This window comes from Perissodus microlepis, chromosome 4, assembly GCF_051167445.1.
Source record: "Perissodus microlepis isolate ML-2025 ecotype Zambia chromosome 4, ASM5116744v1, whole genome shotgun sequence".
In the NCBI taxonomy this organism is placed as follows: Eukaryota; Metazoa; Chordata; class Actinopteri; order Cichliformes; family Cichlidae; genus Perissodus; species Perissodus microlepis.
The window spans coordinates 9,347,362-9,369,995 of NC_140464.1; the positions used below are offsets into that span (position 1 = coordinate 9,347,362).

At 38.4% G+C, this 22,634-nt stretch overlaps 2 protein-coding genes across 2 annotated transcripts in view; one reads left to right on the plus strand and one right to left on the minus strand.

Moving 5' to 3' along the window:
- elfn1a (extracellular leucine-rich repeat and fibronectin type III domain containing 1a) overlaps positions 1–22,634 on the minus strand; it is an 84,192-nt gene that overhangs the window by 59,949 nt on the left and 1,609 nt on the right. The gene's annotated exons all lie outside the window — the stretch shown is intronic.
- Positions 1,902–2,904, plus strand: LOC146388289 (uncharacterized). The gene is made up of 2 exons (XM_084925487.1): positions 1,902–2,255; positions 2,389–2,904. Exons 1-2 carry the CDS (start codon positions 1,983–1,985, stop codon positions 2,671–2,673), a joined length of 558 nt encoding a protein of 185 aa, XP_084781613.1. The 5' UTR covers positions 1,902–1,982; the 3' UTR covers positions 2,674–2,904.

Below are 22,634 nucleotides of genomic sequence, written 5' to 3' on the forward strand. Positions count from 1 at the left end.
CTGATGAAGCCTTTTGTGATGGTTTTGGAACACTGCAAAGTCACATATCATTTTCATAGGGTTTCAGAAACAATAATCAGAATCCATGATAATGAAAAGTCACTCTCAAAGCCAGAGAAGCAATACTTATCTGCTGTGTCATATTGATGCATTAGAGCGCCGTCATTGATAATGAATAGGAAATACACTTAGATGACTCATAAATAGTTTGTCCGAACTAGACCCCAAGGAGCTTTACATCCTTTAACAGTAAAATAATCAATCCTTGTGCTAAGAATAGAAATATTCTCTTCACTGCTAGTATTACCTTATCTGCCCGTCACTTTCTTTTGTATATTAAACATAGAGACATTAAATCTTTCTTTTTTTCTCCTGATAATGAAACAAAACGTCAGCAGATCAAAGTTCTCTAAAAATATTTGACAGCTCTAAGCTGAAATCTTACTGAATAAGAACTCTATTATGCATGTATTAATTGAAAACACATTTGCAGTACAAAAATTATTTTCATTTTTTATTCATTTATTTATTTATTTATTTTAATTATTATTGTTTAAAATGTTCTAACAAAGTTTAGTGCAGACTTGTTGCAACCACTGTTAGCATTGTTATTTACCTCTGGTAAGCCCTAACAGTGCCAAAGTGATTATAACACTTCTCTGTAAGGAGCAAAAGAGGAAGTAATGTGATGGGGACTTTCTCAAACATTTTCAAAAAACTGGCAAACAAAATTAGATTTCGGGCATGTTTTCATCTGTTGCTATTCCAATTTGTGGTTTTGATTCCAAGTTCTACTGCAGGTGAAACTGTGGTGAACATATGCCAGGAAGGTTATGCTTTTGTAATAAATGCACACATTTGCCCTACTATTGTTTTCAAAGGCCTCTGTGTTGTACTTATACAACACTCATATTGTACTCATATTTCAACTTCTATGATTTTGAGCATGTTTATTATATAGACTTAAACATGCCCTTCTTTGTCTTTTTTTTCTCTATATGGGACCATAATTTAAAAAAATTAACATCTTGATGTATTCAATAAGACCAAGACTAATGACTGGGACCATAAACTCATCAGAAAATGTTTACTGAGGTTTTATATTAGAAGTGTTATTTTCCTGTTACAGTTTTTCTCAAATGTTAAAACACAAAAGCCAATCCTGTAACCCAAATGACCAGTAGTCTAAACACATTTACTAAATGTAGCCACCATATTCCAGTACCATAAACACATGTCACATGAAGACACAATTCACAAAACACAACCCTCTGTACTCATAAATCTAAACACATTTTTCCTTGCTAAAACACATGTTGCAAAACAACTCTGCTCATATTCTCAAATGAAAGCCCATGTGATGCAAAATGCTTGCCACAGTCACCAATCTTTGAACACAGGGAACACACCTGGCGTCAGTCACTACACACAACGACTCAAAATTGAAGACACCTGTTGCTAATGATGTGACCCCACCTATAAAAGCATAGTTTGGTGAAGATGCCAAACAATCACAATGGATGAAGGCATTCGAGCGTGCGGAAGGAGAAGAGCTGCAGGCCAAAGAGGAAGAGGGGTTGAGATCAGAGGAGGAAGAGGTGAAGGCCTAAGAAGAAGAGGAGTTCGGAGTAGAGGAGGAAGAGAAGGAGGCCAACAAGAGAGAGGAGAAGGTCCAGGTGGGAGAAGAAGACAACCTCGCACCGTCATAACAGATGATATGCGAGCAACAGTAATTGATCATGTCATTGGCCATGGCATGACAATGGCTGAAGCGGGACGAAGAGTACATCCAAACCTGAGTAGGTTCACCGTGGCCACCATTATCAAGGCATTTAGACAACACAACAGGTATAGTACGCTATTGCTTTCTTTGTCACACTACAGTTTTACAGGCCTGTGAAAGTGGTCTGTTACTTTACATGTAGTTTTACATATAAATCAGTCAATTGACAACACATGTTTCTTTCTTTAGAGCTGAAAGGATGCCACATAGAGGTGGGAGGGTTGCCATATTCACAGCGGCACAAGAAACCCTCATTGCAGATATGGTCCGTGAGAACAACTGCATTAGACTCCGAGAGATCAGAGACAAAGTCATTGCAGATAATGTAAACTTTGAGAACATTGATGCTGTCAGCGTGTCCACAATAGACCGAGTTCTCCGGCGCCAACAGATGAGGATGAAACAGGTCTACAGGGTTCCCTTTGAGCGCAACTCTGCGCGACACATAGAACAACGTTACGAGTATGTGCAAGTACGTATACATCCATGTCCACAGTACAGTTAGTGGACATACTGTGTTGCTTAGTGGCCTACATTACTTCTGGACAATACTGTGCTACCTGATTGACCGTTCTGAACACCTGTACGCTTTTCCATGTTCACAGAGGATAATGCAGTTGGACGCGATGGCCAGACCCCATGAGTACCTCTTCCTGGATGAGGCTGGCTTCAACCTCCAGAAACGAAGGCGAAGAGGCCGTAACATCATTGGCCAAAGAGCCATCACTGAGGTTCCTGGCCAACGGGGGGGTTACTCTTTGTGCAGCTATGGGTACGGAGGGGCTTGTCCACCGGCATGCTGTCCTTGGGTCTTACAACACCCAACGTCTCCTCACCTTCCTAGAGGAGCTAAAAGACATCCTCCTGGACCGTCAACAACACCATCCTAGGCTAGCACATCACATGTATGTGATCATTTGGGACAACGTCCGCTTCCACAAAACACACCAAATCAGAGAGTGGTTCACCACCAACAGTGACCACTTTTTAAACGTCTGTCTGCCACCCTACTCCCCTTTCCTGAACCCTATAGAGGAGTTCTTCTCATCATGGAGATGGAAGGTGTATGACAGACAGCCATACACAAGAGAGAACCTCGTACGGGCAATGGAGCTGGCCTGTGCTGACATCCCAGTGGAGGCCTTCCAGGGATGGATTCGCCATTCCAGGGCGTTTTTCCCGCGGTGCCTAGCAAGGGACAATATAGCCTGTGATGTGGATGAGGTGATGTGGCCCAATGCAGCTCGGCGACATGATGCCGCACAGTGACTGTGTGTAATACTGTAAAAAGACCGTGTAGACAATAAAAAAGACTTCACACCCTGATCATGTTTCCGAGAGTACTGTTGTGTGCGATAGATTCTGTTTTTGCATTGAGTTGTGTTACAGTAGTGTACGTACATGCAGGATGTTTTTATAGATTTATAGTCTTCATGTGAAACTCACAAATCTAAATGCCTAATCCTCTGCAGGGTTCTATGACGATCCGTTACTGTACAGTTTATAAAAATATGCATTGGCAGTTATGAACCAAAGAACCTTCTCACAAATTGAGCATTGTGTTTTCAATTGTTTTGCTGTAGTGTGTAATGCTGTGTATAGTGTTTACAGTTTTGACAGCTTCGAGCTGCTCTCTTGGTGTGGGAGTTTGAGTTTTGCAGTGGGAAGGTGTGGTTGTGTTTATGTAGCTTTAGAGAAGGGTGTTGTGTTTGGACATTGGGGGACCTGGTGGTAACGTTTGTGACATGTGTTTTAGCATTTGAGAAAAACTGTAAGTTCTATTTAGATCTCTATTTAAAATCAAGGGTGTTGCCCCCAGCTGGTGCAGATTTAAGGCACTGTTCTCATCCACAATGCCATCTTTTGTGTACAGTCTATTGTTCTAACCTTGCACTTAATGTCAGGAGAAGATAATTTTATGCATTAAAGGCAAACCTAGAGTATGACTTTAAACATCAAGGCATTTCTTGCATTCTTAATACATAGTAGATGGTATTGTGCACTCTAACTATTGGGAAATGGCCTATTTAAATTTATGTATTTCCTATTTCCCAAAGCAAATGAACAAAATGCCACTTTTCTGCTTGGATAACAGCAGAAATGAGGCATTCTCTTTGGAATTTGCTGTCAACGAGGTGTGGCGAGAGAGATGAGGTTGAATAAAAGCAGACAGATAGCTTAGCAAGAGAGGTTAGAGAAGAGAGAACAAAAACAAGGACTGAAAACAAAGGTTAGAGGAGAGACAAGCAACATAGGCGATAGGGAGAAATGAACAGATGAGGACAGGGAGTGCTGCCAGTCTGGTGTGAGTGCATGTGTGTGGGGCTGGAGGATAATATGGCCACGGTGGCGGAACACACATCTCACATCACACTCAACAGGTGGGTCAACAAGGGGCATCTCAAACAGGCAGGCAGGAGCTTATCTTAATTCTGAGGGAGAGAAAATCCAAGATCCCATCCACACAGACTCTCTGTAATCGATGCTGACAGGTAATTCAGAGTAGTGCATGGGAGAGCTCACAGCTTCCACGACTGGCAGGGCATTTGTGTGGCCTTGGTTGTAACACTATAAGCAATCAAAGTGCTTGGCAGTTCTAATATATGTCCAGATAAACAGATATTTTAGAAGAGTTAAAACCTAATTTAGCAGGGCACCTAATGATGATGAATGTAACCAAAAAGCAAAACGTCAAATTCACAGTAGTTATTTGTCCATCTATTAGTGACAACAGGATTGGTCTCACATCAAATTACTGATGTTAAAAAAAGAAGAAATTTTTAGTAGACCTGCATATTTTTGTGGTATCATGATAGTCGTTCTTTTTTCATATAGACTTTTAGTGGTGTTCTTTGTCATGGTTTTGTTATTCACTTATGTGTTACTTTATGTATTTGCTTTATGTTTAAAATAACCACTGTAATGCATCCTGGTTCATTTTAATTCCTGGCTTTGCTTATTTTTTCTCCATTTTTGTGCGCTACCTGAATTCAATCACTCAGTCAGTCTCCTCTCTCTATATAACCCCCTGCTGCTCCTCATTCAGTAGCTGGATTGTCTTGTTAGTTGCTGCAGTCGAGCTTTACAGCCATTTCTAGGTTTATTTTCTTTTTGTATGACCTTTGTGGCCATTTCCTGGATCTTTTGCTCTTGTGTGATCCTATTTAATGAAGTAAGGTTCTACCTGTACTTTTGGCTTTTCAAACTGTTTTTGGACTTTGCCTTTTTGCTGTTCCTTGTTTATTTTGTTTACCTTGCTGAATGCCTCCAATTTTTATTTTTCACAATAAAATGTACTGAAATGCTCAGATTTTGGGATTTGAATACACAATGAAGTCTTTTGGAATTTAAAATCAGAGATCAAGTTTTAAGCAGCAGAAATTACCTTCTTCTGAAAGGTGTTTTCTGAAAGGGGTCATTGGGGAGCCCTCAAAGAAGAGCCCCTACTCCCCCACACTGAAAGGAACCAGTTGAGATTGTTGGAGAATCTGCCTAGGTAGCTCCCGGACACCTCCCAGGTGAGGTGTTTTGGGCATGTCTTGCCAGGAGGAGGCCCCGAGGCAGATCCAGGACATACTGAAGACATTATGTCCCCTTAAGGACTGTCACCACCTTTGTGTTCTCCCCAGAAGAACTGGAGGAGGTGGCTGAGTCTACAACAGCAAAGATGAATGGATGAATGAATGTGATGGATGAATCAGTATTGGCCAATTGGCAAATAAAGTCTTGAGCAATCCCTCATTTCTTTGTATTTTGTTTCCCAGGAGTCAGGACATCTTGTAATTTTTAAAGTAATCTTGAACAATAGTTCCTCAGGCTAATAGCATTTCAAAGTTTTTCTCTGGCTGGTCATTGTCCATTTTCAGTCCAGTTACATTTTTTCTTGCCAAAGGCATCTTTTCTCAAGGAATGAACTAGTGTTATGTCTACACTTAACCAGCAAAGAAAGAGCCAATTTTAAATTCTATCTTTAGGCCCTTTGTTGCTCTGAAAAATTTGTTTCTCCTTCTTTAGTTGAATCTATTAAAAATACCGCAGATAACACAGTTTCTCAGGGTCACTGGCAAGAAGCCATTCTTAAGAAAGGGAAACAGGAAGAAAAAGCTGAGGTATGCCTAATCAGACAAGATCTGGACTAAAAATCAACAGCAACGCATCTTCAAGAAGCCTGGAGGACCAGAGAGTTCAGGTGGTGCTGAACAATTAAGATGGGCAGCATATTTTCTTTCACACTCAAGTCTTTTGTGCAATATTGTGTATATATTTATTTTGATTGATTGATTGATTGATTTATGTTACATTTTGACAAACTGGCAAATTAAAGTGTTTTCTCTTAATACTTGGTTGTTTTTCTTTTTAAATATATAGACTACTATGAGTCAGCATTTACCCCCATGTAAGTAAATTGTTTTTTTGGAGTTTGCATAATCTGATTAATTCTTATTTAATTTTTTAAGTATCAGAAAAGCCTCATTCATCACAAGTGTATGTCATGCAAGAAAAGAAAGAAAATGAATTATCATTAAGGCATCTTGACTGATTCATTCATCTTTCCATTTTCTTAACTGCTTATCCAATTCAGTGTTGTGGGCGGTCAGGGTAGGGACATGCATTTTAGTCAGCCTGACATGCGTTGCTTTGGACTGTCGGTGGAAGCCAGACAAACAGAAGGAAAAGCAAGTGGGTACAAGAAGAACATGCAAAATTCCACAAAGATCACAGCCAACCATGTAAGGTTACTAAGGTAACATTGATATCATTTTTGTGGGTGGCAAGGTGGAGTGGTCAACACTTTCACCTCACGGTCCCCTCACAGCAAGAAGGTCATGGGTTCATGTGTGTGGAGATTGGATGCTTCATGGGTTTCCTCTGGATACCACAGCTTCCTTCCACACTTCAGAGACATGCATTTTAAGTTAACTGAGATTCTCAATTAGCCCCCTAACCCCCCTCAACCCTGAATTGAATAAGCAGAAGAAAACGGATGGATAATATAATTGTTTTCCGATTCATTCACATGAATATCTGAAAGCTGCTGTGCTTTTCTAATTGGCTTTGATAAACGTTGTTCTGGTCTGATCTAGTGCTTTCTGCATTATCATCTTGCCCAATTTAGCAGTGCAATACAATATTATGCTGCCATAGTATTAATGAGTCTCCCAACATAAACTGCCTAATACATAATGTGACACTTGCTTCCTCTCCCAAGTTTCTCACTCTGTGCTTTTCAACTGTCTGAGTCAATAAAAACAGCATACAAAGGTGAGCAATCCTCCCACATGCCCATTTAAACGAATGTTGTTGTTTTGAAAAATCTCAGATACTGCAGGATATAAAGACCAAATCCAGAGGCCAAAAAACGGAGGAGGGTGTATGTAGGCTAGCAGGGGAAGTGTGATAACACATGGCTTTGTATCCAGAGCACATTAAAAAGAGAAGAGAACTCATGTCTAACTGGTCCCTCAAAGCTGCCATTGGCATCTCTCCAGTTTTGCAAGAGGACTTGTTATGTAATTGCACAAGAGCCTGTTTTCTCATCCTTGTCTATTGCTAAAACCAACACGGCTGGCGGTCATCAAAAGCCCGGCCACTAAAGTAGTAAAAGAAGATGAAAGAAAATGTGCAGACTTTACGATATTTGTGAATGTGTACTCGCAAAGTCTTTAATGTTTCCTTTGAGGCACCAAATAATCCTGAAACTACAATGTCTTGTTTTGAATGTGGGTCACACACAAGCACAGTGACATTCACTCAAAACACCGAGCTGACAGTGCGAGCCAAGCATAAAATATGCTGCATATACTGTATTTTACTATGAGCATAAATTCCAAGTCTCATGAAAAAATAAACATTACGACAGACTACAATGTGTACTTATTCACAAAAACAAAGCATATATTTACAGTCAGATAGTGCAATCCCTCCTTTCATTTTATAAGCTGTGACTTTAAAGCAGAAAAAGCAAAAATCCAGGTGTTAAATCTATCTTATGAACATATTTTACAGTTTTTTTTCTGCATCCTGAATACTGTATGTCATCCATTGCTGGCTGTCTATCTTAATATAAGCAGTCAAGCTCATTCATATGTACTGTGGCAGATACAAAATGTAAATCTACATCCTGACACAGAGTAATTACTGGATACAGTAGGATTATCAGACACACTGGAGGCAAGTGATGCTTGTTGCACATGCAGACTCAAATTAGAATAATAAAAAAAAGATCTAAATCGCCATCATAATTTTTCTATGTTAAATTAAATCTCTTGTTTAATTAGTATGATGTATTATTCTGTGTTGTTTTCCCTTTATTTGACAGTTCACTGTAGACCATGACACATACCAGTGAAAGGGAAAGAACCAACATGACATGTGACAAAGACCCCTCAGCTAGATTCCGACTGAGGACATTTTGGTTAAATGGTATGCGTCTTACACCACTGGGTCACCAGGAAGCCCCGTGTGGTTAGTGCTTGCATGGTTTGTGATGCATATAAATGCAAATGAATCATGACAGGTCAGTTCAGGTTACAGCAGAACCAGACAGCAGGCTTTATATAGAAAAATAGAAAGCAACAAAAGAGAACTAAAAATTCTTCTGAGATATGTATGTATATATATCGGATATATCTGATAGAGATAATAAAAACAATAGATAACTAAGCTTGCTGTGTTTTTAGACTCTCTGTCATCCGTTATAATTTATAATAGACTTCTGATAAAACTTTTGTGCACCTTAGGAAAAGAAAAGAAACACCAAAACACACGAATAAAAGCTTCTAATGAAAGATGGGACAAAGGTCAAAGTCACTTAGTGTCAGGGAGTTCATTTTCACAGGAAACTTAGAAAACACACTCGATCAATAAAACAGAAAGTTCAAAATGGGGCTCTTTTATGAGGGGTTCCTTCATCCTTTTGTGGTCCTGCCTGAGTTGAAATGCTGGCTGCAGTCCGAGCTGCAGGGACGTCAGCCAAGATCGCCTGCAGAACCCAGCTCCTGTTTCTTGGCCTCCAGTCACCGATGCATTCAGCCACAAAAACTGTAAAAGCTTTGACGTACATGCAGGCAAATTTTATTTAATTTTTAAACTATGAGTACATGCTACGATCTTTGTATAGAAGCTGCAGTCTCCCTGCTTTGAACATTGTCCACATAAAAGATCTATGCATCACGACTCCCTCAAGCTAATTTCACATGCAGAGCGGTAATTAATGTGGAAAGAGATAAGTATGCTTTGAACTTTGTTCTGCAACGTAGCCCTATTCGCTATGGGGTGCACACATTGTATATAGCTCTCATTATTGCACTGTTGCTTATGTAATATCTTAAGAAGGTATTAGAATCTTAATTAGGCAATAACTGTGTAAATTAAAGTGATTATTTACATTTTTCTGATAATTACAAGCCAGTGTGAAGTGATTGCTTCACCTGTTCTCTAGGTTGCTATGCTCAGTGTCTCCAGTCAGAAACAGATGAAGCGTGTATCTTTGTAATCAGGTCATGGCGAACAGGGAATACAGAAAATCCTTCAACAGCAAGAATTATAGAAAATAAAAGATGTGGCATTTTTAATTAAAAGTACAGTGACACTACTGTAGACATAAGCATTTAGCTGTGTAAATCAGATTAGACCGAAAAAGATATAGTTCGTCAGCCTGAACCTTAATAAGAAGGTACAGAGCTCACCACAGTGTGCACTTTTTCCTCATGGACATATCTGCTTCCTCTGATGTGAGTTTATACGCTGGTCAAAATGGATTACTTTTTTTTTTAATCAGGCTCATATCTTAACAGACTATCAAACGAGGCTAAAATTAATTAAAATTTCAGCCTCTTTTATGCTCTGATTAATGTAATTATAATAAACCTAATTTTTGCATTACATGCTAATTTGGGGGTTGTCTCACACACACTTCCAGGAGTATATTTATCACAGAATGAATGGTGTTATTACAAATATGCGTGAACAATTTTGAAAAGTTTATTTTGTTATTGATTTAAATTAAGACCTCTGATCGTTGTTGCAGTTACACTGGTTATTATAGTTGGCCTGTTTGATGTAGTAGATCTAAATGAACTGACAAAATCCTTTTGATAATTTGCAAAGATAAAAAAAGAAAAGAAACACTTACAAGCTGATCATCATGTTATCACTGACATTACTGTGACATAACAGATGTACCTCTTTGAAAACTTCCCTGGAGGAGACACTCGAGGTACAACACTGACGAGTTGACAGAGGGACTGTGCCCACAGCAGATAGGATTGAAGTCTGTTCAGGCACACCCCCAGGGCTAATAGGCACTCTGACCCTCAAGGGAAGCCTTGTCCTCGAATAAAACACACAGAATACTCTAGAAAGATTTTGTTCTCAGACTGATTTTTGAAGTTCATCCAGCACTCTGGGGATATTGAAGAGTGAGATATATATTTGATATAATTGAATTGTATACGTTTGGACTATATTGTCATGTTTTAAAATTCAGCTAAAGCTCAATTGGCTATCTGGGAATCATTACACAACAGAAGTGCACGCCCTGGTACAATATCGCTTAAATTTCACATAATTCAGAATTGCATTACCTTTGTAAAGTTGACATGCACAATATTTCCTCTTGGTAATAAAAACATTTTCAAATGAAAACTGCCCTCCAGCACACTCCCTCACCCCTCACTCTTAACCCCAACCACTAACATGCAGATTAGAAAACCTGTGATCACTGAACCAAATGTAATGTACAATTATGAAATGACCTGTGAACACTATGTACACTATAGTGACAAAAAGTACTGGGCCACTACACATTACTACACATTACAACTACAGGGCATGCTCTGCCATGAAGCCTCCAGCACACAGTTTCTGTGCTGTTAATGCCAGAGGAGGTTTGGAACTCGTTGTTGAGTCAGTAGACCATTGCTGCCTTTCATATACAGTGCATCCAGCGCTCAGTGACCCCCACTCTTTACACGGTGAGTTTAATTATTTGTAGGGTCTTTACCTCACAATATAAAGTGCCTGGAGGGGACTGTTGCTGTGATGTTATATAAATGGAACTGAAATGTACTGAACTGAGTTGGTGTGGTTCCTAAATATTGCCAAATCTTAATCATATTGCTTCCAATTCCTTTTGGAAGGGAAGAAATTTCAGCGGCATCCTATTACAGTACCATGCTCGAATTTCGTAAAGCGCTTTACACAACATGTCTCATTCACCCATTCATACACAGATTCAGACAAGCACTTTTTTTCTATGTTTCTATCTAATATTTACGCTCTCTTTAGAAAGTTTTGTCCACATAAGGTAGGTTTTTCACTTTTGGGCTTATAGGCTGTGTCTTTCTATATTAAGGCTACACGTGGAAAAAGAAGTGGAGAAGGAATTGAAAGATCTGCAAGTTTCACCAGTAATCAAGAGGTATGGAATGAGTCATACCTCTAATCACAGACACAATGACTGCCTCCTAAATTAAAGCAATGGACAATGCTCCTCTTGCTCAATGAATGGACAATCGGTGAACTGACATTGTATAAAGTTTGCCTTTGTGGACAAAATCCAAAAAATTATCCAAGAAAAGAAGCCAGTTGAATATTGGGTATACTCCTTGTTCAGATAAGATCAGGATAAATGTGTTCTGCTTAAATAGAGTCTGGAGTTGCTGGCATGAACCTAGCCAGGACAGTGGAGGGAGTGGGATGATTAGGAACTGCAAAGGAACAAAAGGCGCTGAGGAGATTATATTTATACTGTAGATGGCATGAAGGCTTGTGGATATACCAAACTACTGAATGACAAGATGAGGCCCTACAAGCTCTGCAGTAGAGGAATAGTCCAACATAATAACAATCCTAAGCACACTGACAAAATCAAATAGGAGTTTTTAAAGAAGAACAAAGGAGGTCATAGTTTTACCCAGCAAGTATTACCAAAATAAAATCCCAAAGTGTGGAAGAACATTTCTTATCTATGTATTAATATGTGTAGTATTAACAAGTTTTAATAAAGTTGTCAAATTTGATGTATTTTTGGGAGTCTTGGGCAACCGGACCATTTGCTGTGTTTCTTCCCAGTGCTTTCCCCCCCAGCATACCTGTTTTCTCTCGGTCTAATACAACAAAAAAGCTTGAATTATTTAAACCACCATTTTTTTTTATGCTCATTCTATGTTATCGCCATATCAATGCAGCAGTGAAGTTAAATTTTAAATTGAAAACACAATTGTAGAAATGTTGTGTTGAAGCTTTAAACTGTCTCGACACTCTCTGCTGTGCTTCTACAACACACAAATGGTCTTTTTGTTCAGTCTGTCAGCTGAAAACCTTCCTAAATAGAAAACATCTTAGGGAAAGGCAGAAATCACTTTACTGAAATTGCTACCCAGCAAACGCCACTGTTATTATTTATCTGCTGCAAATTACCGAGCAAAAGATGGCTGATGATAATAATTTGTATTCAACAGTGCGTGCTTGAGTTTTTTGATCAGCATTGCTGAATTTTACCAGCTATAAATGCATTTGGCAGATGTGTGCAAAGACTTGACTGTGGATCTGAATCCACTACTCGTGTTGTCTAAGCTCTGGGCTGATAAGTGGATTTCTTATTTAAAGTGTCACTTAACTATAGACTGTAAGAAATAGACAGCAATCTTGAAGTCACCAGTGGTATGTCATGGGTGGCATATCAGTCATGTTGAAGTCCTGCTCGAAGCCTTGACTTCAGCATTTTGCCCATTGCACTCTTTTTCCTCTTTTTCTTGAAGCTAGATGTCACAACCGAGGGTTAAACTGACTGAAAAACCTGACTGATTACAATTTACACCAAATTAGGTCTTTTTAAAAAAGTAACATCATATTCTGTTGGTTAAGGCATCGAACTAACAATTGAGGTTACAAATTCATCAGGAAGGTATACTAAGGTTTTAAGTCAAGTGACCAAAAGGTAATTTTTCCATAGTATTTATACTTCTTTTTACAACTACAGTCTCCCCCTGCTGGCCACAGGGAAGAATGTAGTGTTAAAGCACATCTGCATTAGCTGTATTTTTCAGAACTGAATCTGGTCTATTTTTATCTCCAGCCAACTTAGCACAAGTTAACAGATTGTTTGTTAATGGCTAGTGTAAACATTCAATAAAGTCACTTTTTAAAATGAGAACAATCAAAAGATACTGATTGAAAGTCCAGTTGGTTGAAATTGTTAGTGCTATTTAATTTTTAAAAATCACATATATGATAACAGTTCTTCATTCATATTTAATCGGGTTTTTGAGTCCACATATGAACACGGAGAACAGAACTTAAACTTAAATACAATTTTTGTGACTTTGGTAAATATGTCAGTTATACATTTTTTGGAAAGCTAACCCTAGGCACGCCACTAACCATGTCTCAGGGCTGCAATGGTAGAAAAACATGACACACTTTTGAATAAGCAATGCCCAAATATGTGGTAAAATCCCTTAATTGTTCAGTATCCTACCACACAGGAAAAGATTTTGCAGGGTCAGTTATGTTGACTGCCCAGCTCCTTCATGTGATCCACGTCGACAGACTGACCTAAACCCAGAGCTTGGGCTCAATCCGGATCTTTTTAAAGTTTGCATATGGAGAAGCACCTTAATGGTGAAGCCCTGCTCACATTATGCAAGCCTACTACAAAGGACAGTCATACAAAACACTCACTGCCCCAGTGAATTGGCTTGTTGAGACACCAACAGAAGCTGTACAGAAACACAGTCTATTAATGTCAACTGCTGTTGACTAAAGGCTCATTTTAACAGCATGTCCTGCGGTCATGCTCTATAGACCCTAACTGTGCATTTTAATCATTGTGCATAGCTTTACACAGATTCCAAATGATCTTGCTAAAGAAGTGGGAAAGCATAATTGGCACACAGGCTTTACACATAATCTCCATATTTATTTGAGGAATAACACCTCACAGGTCTGACAATCTGGCACCCAGATCCTTTCTCTCTCTGTGTTCTAGTCTCACAGTGGGTGATCACCAGTCTGAGCTGATTCGGCCTGAAAGGCAGCACTGTTTAATGAGCAATGGAGGGCGTGAGTGAGAAGACAACAGGTGGAGCGTCAGATTGATGCTCTGCAGCTGGGGATGGACCACTTTTCTTGCCAGCTGTCGACCTAGATAATAATCATTAAAAAAGTATGTTTGCAAAAATGTTCATGCTACCAAGGTATTTGTCTGTGATTTCATTAGCTGTTGAGAGAAATAACTTATATTCACAAGGTGTTGTTCATCTGGCTGTTGTTCAGAGAATTGAGTTCTGAGCATGGCAGTTATCTAGGTAAATATTGATATGTTTCTGATTTGCTGCTGTAAGCAGCAAGGAAGCTGCCAAGAAAGATCTTGCATCCTATCTGAATCATGATCTGTAGTATTTGGTAACAGCACTCTAAAATCTTGGCACAGTACAACACTGACTTCATTGCTCTGGGCACACTGAATATAGAGATTCTTTTTCTTTTTTTTGGTCCGTTGATGTGGCTTGGTTCAGTTAGCCCACTGTTCTGCCTTTATTTCTTGCTTTGCAATCAACCTACTCTGTAAAGCAGAGCAACTGCATTGTTTGATTAGCCATAAAGATACAAACATAAGTGATTAAATGGGATTCTTTACAAAGCTGTATGAGCTTTAATTAATTTAAAATGTTAGATGTTTTGAGGTCCTTTATGGAAGTCATTGTTTAGAGCACTTACACCAAGGCCTATTCAAGACTTCACTGAGATGACTGTGTAGAAATCAGGATCTTTGAATAATTTGCATCACATTAAAGCCTTATGATAGTGTCAATGAACAGTAAGTCAAGTATGTGGCAATGCTCTCCAGTATGAGTGTTATGGTACACTGTGGCCTGCTAATGGTGTGAATACTGGCACATTTTTATAAGTAGATGCTAGTATGTTTGCTCCAAGTTTGGAATCAGTTTCTATGGTAACGGTGTCCTATCTTCACTTTCTCTGTGACAATCTGTAGATTTATACAGGATTGCAGTTTAAAAATGAACTAACTCTATTCAAGCCTGTCAAGAATTACTGTATGATCTAATAGGGAACCAAGCGATCCGTGACATTGCACAGCTTGTTTGGAACATATCACACTCTTGAATCATGACAGGGCATGCTCAGGTGAGCAAAACTATTTCCAAGCCTGCAGTATGAATGGTATGCACAAGACAAAAGTGCTTAAAGGTGTTTAAGTACAGATGTAGGTGTAGCTGTATCTGAGGAAATCTGGGATATTGCACACTTTGCATATCAGTAGCTATCAAAGACATTTTGCTTAATTATTTTTCTCATGAACTGACCTTTGATCTCTACATTACAGCCAACAAGGTCACTCACAGATTGCAAAAGCTAGACATATGGTTGATGAAATTATTGATGAGTCAGTGGCCCTATTGTTTAAAACCTGCTCTTCCCAGCTGGTCTTTAAAGCAGCCATCTTATCATTTGGTGCAGTTAATCTTTGTAGATCCTTTGTGATACTGAAAACTAACTGGTCCCTTGGAACTAAAGTTAGGGACTGATGGTTTGTGAATACCTCAGCTTCTCTTAAACAATGTTTTTTTTAGATAGTACTTTGTTAAGTGTCTGTTAAATGTCCTGAAAATAAAAAGAAAGAAGTTTAAGTTTTCTTTTTCTACCACCTTTGAAAAGGCAAGAATACAGAATTTTAATAGAAAAACAGATGCTGGGATTGTTTTGAGATAAAAAGCCTTCTGTTACAACAGCCGCACACTGAGTCAAGAGCCTGTTATGGCAGGAAGTGGAAATTGTCACTTGCAATCACTTTGTGAAATTATTCTTCATTATGAATGAGAATTAAATTTGGAAGCCACAGTGTATCTCTCATAGTATATCTGCAGGAAAACACTCGAGAGGTGAATGTTCATATCCTTTACTTAAGTAAATTAGCAGCACCCAGCTAAATGAGAACTACTGATAGATAAATTTTTAATGACGCTTTTATGGCATCTAGTAGCTCAATAAGGTAGAGCTACATACGGGTGTATTTAAATTCACTGTAAATTGTCCATGCAAAATAAAGTAACCACAATTGTTACATAAATGCAGTGGTGTTGAAAATCGCAACTTTAAGAAAACATAAAGAACATTAATGTTTTTATATATATGCATATTTCATAGTTGTTTATCTGATGATTCGCTTCAATTAAGCAAATTCAAAACCTTAAAGCCACTGCACTGTTAGAGTTAGACCCCCTCCAATTAAATCTCCATTCTAGGGGTTCTTCATTTAATTACCTGATTCCCTAATTTTATTTATCTAATCATAATTATTATTCATCTTTGCTCTTACATGTGGTTGCTCTGTTTCTTCCATCAGTGTGTACAAGTGCCTGTTTCACTGCTTGCTTGGCTGAGCAGAGGAAACTACGCTGAAGTGACCATAATATTACTTGAGTTAACTCAGTACTTCTATTACTGCAAGTGCAATAAAAGCTTATTTGTTCTAAAATGAAAGAAGAAAACAAATGTCTTTTAGATTTGTCTTGTAGAGAGAGGCTGACAAGGAAAAGATACGTTTTTCTCTAAAGTGTATATAATATCAGTCTGAGGTCCATCTGCCCTACGCTCTTAAACGACAGAGAATTGTGCTTCTTAGTTTGCAGTAAACCTTTAAGGAATGCCGGTTGCCATAGGTGACTCAAATAATGTGCATTCTGTTTTGTTTATATTAACATTTCACCTTCAGGTGACCTTTTAAGGGAAGTGGTAAGAATAGTTATCCAAATAACTAGAAATAATTTTAGCAGCTCAGAAGTTCAGTCACAGTCCTTGAATTCCTATAACACTGTTTGATCGTGACCAAGATAACCTTGTTATCTGGGTCAGCTGGATGTTTGTGGGGGTTGCCCATCACTCATCAAGCACTCACAAGAATTGCAATATGTCCCCAGCATGGCTTTTACTGGGTTGGCTCAATGGGAAGCAATTGACTTGCTCAAATCATCCATCAGACATTTCTACTACAGCCAGTGTGTTTGGCTGTAGTGCTGGAGAAAGAATAAGAAATGACCTTCACACAACATCAAAGTGTAGATGAGTCTGATCACCTGATTGCTCCTTGTCTTATAGGCTTCACTTCAGATAATTGTTCACTTACAGAAATGTTTGTTCAGCTGGCCAGGGCCAATTGGGGGTACAGAGGGAAAACAACTCGACCACTGGCGCTTTCAGTTAAAAAGTGGAGACATTATACAACATTATGAGTTGATTCTCAGCAGCGCAGGTCCTTCAGTTTGTTTTTGAAATGTGAAGGACAGTTGGAGCATAATTGCGTGTGTTATTTTTAACTCTGTTCTCGTTTTACATTACTTTTCTGAAGGTTTGAAATAGTTTGCAGAAACTGTAAAGGAGGCACAGTTTCCTCTTTGACCTGCCTACAACTAAAAGGCTCATTTTAGAAGAGTTTTGTTTTTATTTTATTATGATAAAATGAAGCACTTATAAATGACTGTTCCCACCTTAATTTCCTTGCTATCATATTCTGCATGAGGAGGTCCTTACTGTTATGTATTTACATAGAAATGTTCTTAGGAATTAACTGCATTGCTTGGGTTGGAAAAAATATGGTAATTCAATCATCAAAAGAATTTAAAAAATGAAAAATATAAACATTATATACTGGTATATGCTGGAATAAACTGGTAACTTAAATGTTTTAATAAAAAGTGTTGAAATAAAAAAAAAAAAAAAAAACGTATTTATAAGCCAGGCCCGCACATTTAAATGCTGCCCACAATAAAAAAGTAAATAAAAAGAGACAACACATTTAGCGTTTCATGCTCGTAGAAGCCATTGAACAGGTTAATTACCTCAAGTGCATCATTAGTGTACTACTTAAGCTGTTTACAAGCTCAGACCAGAGTTGCTTAACATTCATCGAGAGGAGGGCCATGTTTTGATTATCATGATGTGACTTTTGGCACCCATTAAACTTTTAAGAATTTCCTCACTTTTTGATAAACAGCATTTGCTTTCATGTTAGCATGTGGGAGTGGCTTTATTCACTGAGCATCTGTCGTCTTTAAAGGCCTGTTGGTTTAAATTTCATAATTGATAGGAAACTGCAAACTGCCTAATCATGCTGCATTACCAATCACTGATCTAATCAGAGGTGTCTTTGAGCACTATTTGCAACTGCACAGAAATCGAATTTAATTATCTAAACAGAAGTTGTATGGCTTGAAGCAGATCACAGGAAATCAAGTCTGCAGTATAAATGGCTTCAATTGACTGACTGCACACAACCTTAAATATATTTTCTTATTCGGTGGTCTTAGAAAGTCTTAGATTTTACAGAGCAGCTCCTTGCTTTTTATATTTCCCCAAGGAAGCAATTAATGTGACTGGTGTCCTGACTTCCCAGTGACAGAGATTATGTTTGTGTGCTTTGTACATATATGCCCCTTTCTGTGTAATGGAGTAGCGTACAAGGACCTTTTTTGGTCTGTCATTAAAATAATGGCCAGTGAATGGAGTATCGGTCATTTTAATGATTCTTAAGGTGTTTTTAAACTCTAATTCATCTTGTACTTTGCAACAGCATTTCAACTGCAGGTGTTCAGCTACATTCCATAAAGGAAAAATATGTCATTATGTCACCATTGTTAATTCACACCTGGTGGTACATTTACACCCAGTCTGATGAACTTTGGTATATTAGCTTGCTTTGACTGAGCAGGTAAGAGCAGCACATGTTTAAACAAGTGCATCTGCAGCTGGTTTGTACAAATAACAGCGCTATGATTCATCCTTTCCATCATTAAGCTGCAATATATTATCCTTGTCTTGTTTTTGATATGCACTAAACTGTCTAACTGTCACATTCACTTATTTATTTATCAACTCTTTGCCAGACTATATTACAAAAACAAAAGCCTTTTTGCAAAGTAACAAGATCATATTTTGTTTTCAATCTTTCCTGGCATTAGGACAAATTGAATTATCAAGAAATGGAGAAACAAAGCTACCTTTACCACTCTTTTTTAAAAATAAATATAGCTAAGCAAATCTATAAAGTATATATTATTGTGCTGTCATGTGCCTTTTGTCTAAAAGTAAGAAAAACATACTCTGTTTCATTAATAAAGTTATTTTTATGCCATGTATAATCTCTTTGTTTGTGCTGTGTTGCACACAATGCACAGAGGAAATATGTAGCATACCTCACTGAGATACAGCAGCCAATCATATATATAGATACCTCTATGTCTGTGTACAATGTGTCTACAAATTCTTCTTTAGTGGAACATTTCTCAACCTGTCTCCCTGCACTTTATCTACAACGTAAAAGGTCACAAGGTGTTACAAAAAACATTAATTGACAGTGATCAGTCCTCTGAAATACGAAATCCTGCATTTAGAAATGAAACAGACATGCCGCTTTTAATGGGCTCTCATGTGCAGGATATTCAAGCGGTGCAGTTGCCTGCAGATATGCGTTGTTTCGCATACTAGGATCTAATTCTTTTGCATAGAAGACAGAAAGTGAACAGCAATGTTCAATTTGCCTCACTCTGCCATTTCAGGATCCTTGTTTACTAAAGGTTTTGTCTATCACAAGGCAGCCAGCAGGTGGTTGAGGAAACTACACAGAAATGTTTCTGGCATTCTCTGATGGATTAATTTTAGTGCACGCCTAAATTAATTATAACTCATTCACACCCTCAAGTGAATCCCTACATCTTTGGGTTGATCCCCACAATCTATCAGTGGTACAGTAACTGATTCCTACTTGCTTGTATGCAGCTGTCTTTTCATTTACATATCCGTAGCGCCGTGGGCTGATCAGTTTTTCAGGGAATATGTAAAAATCCCCATAAATAGCAGTCATCTCATTTCCTGCTAAACTGTAATCAGCATATAAGAAAATAAAAGGTTGAAGAGATAGGAGAGATAATGGTTAAACCTGCCATATTTTTTTCCCCTTGAAACATGCCTGGAATCCAAAGGGCCATTGCTGCCACTTTCAGTAGCGTCCCCTGAGTAAACTCAAATACATTCTTTCCGGAGAGGAGACTGGGCCACGGCTCTGTGAATGTGCAGTTAATGACTCATGAGGTGCTGATTCAAGGTGAAGTTTGCTAATGGTTTTGCATGACTTCTAGAAGATACTGTCTCCACAAAGGTGCACCCTTATTTTGCATTGACTAAATAAAAGGTGCCCAAGGGCAGCTGCATTTGAAGGTACAGCAGTTTTTTTGTTTGTTTGTTTGTTTGTTCAGGTTTTTTTTTCTTCTGTATTTTCAACCTTATCTGCTTGTTACAGCCTTCGTTAGACATTGAAAATTCCTCAACCAATTGCCAACATTTCCCAATGTCTGTTGTCCTAAGGCATAGCTTTGACAGTGTCATTTATGGTCTTGTCCTTCACCGTCAACAACCTTTCAAAAGTTTTGCCACTGGAAAAATATCTATCTATCTATCATATAAATGGCTAATAACACTGAAAAATAATTCTGTAATATAACAGTATCAGATGTAAAAAAGCAGAAATTGTTTTTTTTTTAGATCCAGTATGACTGTACTGTGCATGTGGGGTTTTACCTGTTCATTACTTTGAACACAGTTTTTGTCTTCCTTTCGTTTGTCTTCCCTCTGTGACTAATTTCATGATCCTGCCATTCTTCACCACAGAGGAAAACAAGCCCACCTGAGTATCACATGGGATACTGCAGATTGAGGTGGTGCAACAGCTCTTGTAAAAATGGCAAACACTATTCACAGCACAGGAAGTTTCAGTTTGAGCCTAACGGTTGCGGAGAGCCGTGGAACTGAAATGTGCCATGCTGTTGAACCATATGTTTCACAGCTTTGTCTACAAACCCTGCCTGGCCCCTTTGATTACACTTTACACATTGTTAACCATACAACCAGAGCATCGCTGCCTGAACATACAGTTGGCAAAGCCTGGGTAACTTTTTCAGAACATGACATCAGTGTGAAAAGAAAAAAAAAATGCACAGCACATGAAACGTTTTGCAGTTTTTCTCTATCTTTCTCTTTGGAAATTGCACTATTTGGCTTTAAAGCTGAGACATATAGACAGGGGACAGACATATTGCCAGTTTAATACCATAAGTAGGATCAGCAATAAAGGAAGGGGGAAAAGAACATTTTATGTCCTTTTAGCCCCTAAATTGCCATAGAAAGTATCAGAACATGCAAGAAGCCATAACTGCCAATGATATACTGTAAAAGTTTCAAATTGCTAAGAATTTTCTGAGATTATAGCAGAAAAAATGACTTTTTAAAAACGCTTCTTTTTGTACAATTGTCTATAATGCTACTACTACTGTATTTACAGAAGGGGACAAATTGTAGGAAAGAATACACTGTTTTAGTAGGGTGTTGCGTCACCATGTAAAGCAAAAAGGGCTCCGGTGCACCTTGGCACTGACTCTCTGACTCACTACAACTCTACTAGTGGAAGCAAACACCATTCTTTCAAAAAGCATCCCCTCATTTGGTCTTTTAATAATGTTAATGAGAGCACCGTCTGACGTGTCCGTCCAAAATCTTCCGTGGGTGTATAGATGGGAACTAAATTCGTGAATGTGTCGACAATAATACATGATTCATTATTTATACTCATTAAACCACTCAGTAACCCCTTGAACTTTGTGAATAGAGCTATGAAAGAAATGTTTCATCTTACCATGCCAGCAGCATGCCCCCTACGTTATAATAAAGGCACTGGATCCTTTTACTGCAGAGGTCAAGGGTTCAGAGTTTTCCATAAATTTGTCACCTATCCCTATGTGTGCATTCAGGGTACAGTGCTAGCTGGTTTTACAGTCTTTCTCAGATGAATGAAATTGTTTTGTATCAGGATAACTTGGTAACAAAGACTTTTGGATGCCTAGTTCATGCTGTCTACAGTAGACAGCTGTGGAAAACTAATGCGCACTGCCATTTTCATTTAGAAAGGTTGGTCACATTTCCAAAACCACTGTCCCCCTAGGATATCTGTCTTTCTCTCAAACAGCAATTTATCGAACAGGGCAGCCTCGTCTTTTCTACTCCTCATCGCCATGAGAAGCTGTAAGTCTCTCTCAGTATCCTCAGCACGATCTCTCTCTTTCTCTCTCCTCCAAAAAGAACCAAGCTAAGGCAACTTGCATACAAAATAGCTGACTCAATCATACAGCTGCATAATCAAGATAAGGGAGACGGGGACAGGAAAAGAGAGATATGAAGGCTAATGCGAGAGATAGCTTTAGCAACAGCAGCAAAACTAAGATGTTTTGAAACACTCCTAACTCCTGCCATAAAAAAATCTTCAAGAAGTAAGACACTTGTTCACACTGATGGTAAGGGCTAAGCTGGGTCTGATCATCTTAATGAAATTATTGGAATGAGAGCGAACATTGACAATCAATACATTGCCCGCAGTTTTGGTGGCATTGGAAAGATTGTTTAAGCTTAATATCTTAAATGCTTCCCAGGCTCTAAATACCACTAGGACTGTAGCACCTTATTTAACCAGCAGAGGAATGATACAGCATTCCTACACCTACGTGCACAGTGGAAAACCACAGAATCATATCTATAGCTTCTAATTTCTTTGGTCGTTGTGTGACCGCAGGCGTAGTTTATATTAAACCTGGCATTGTTTCTGCATTTTCAAACCACTATTCCGCAGACTACATATGCTTATTTGTGCAAAACACTTCAGAGCTGGCTGAATTTATTTGAAAATTAGGTCTTTGCTGAATTAAAAAAGAGAGAAATCAATCCCTATGAAGCCTTGGGCAATTCAAATGAATAAACACGTCTAGAATGCAGTATATAGATTGCA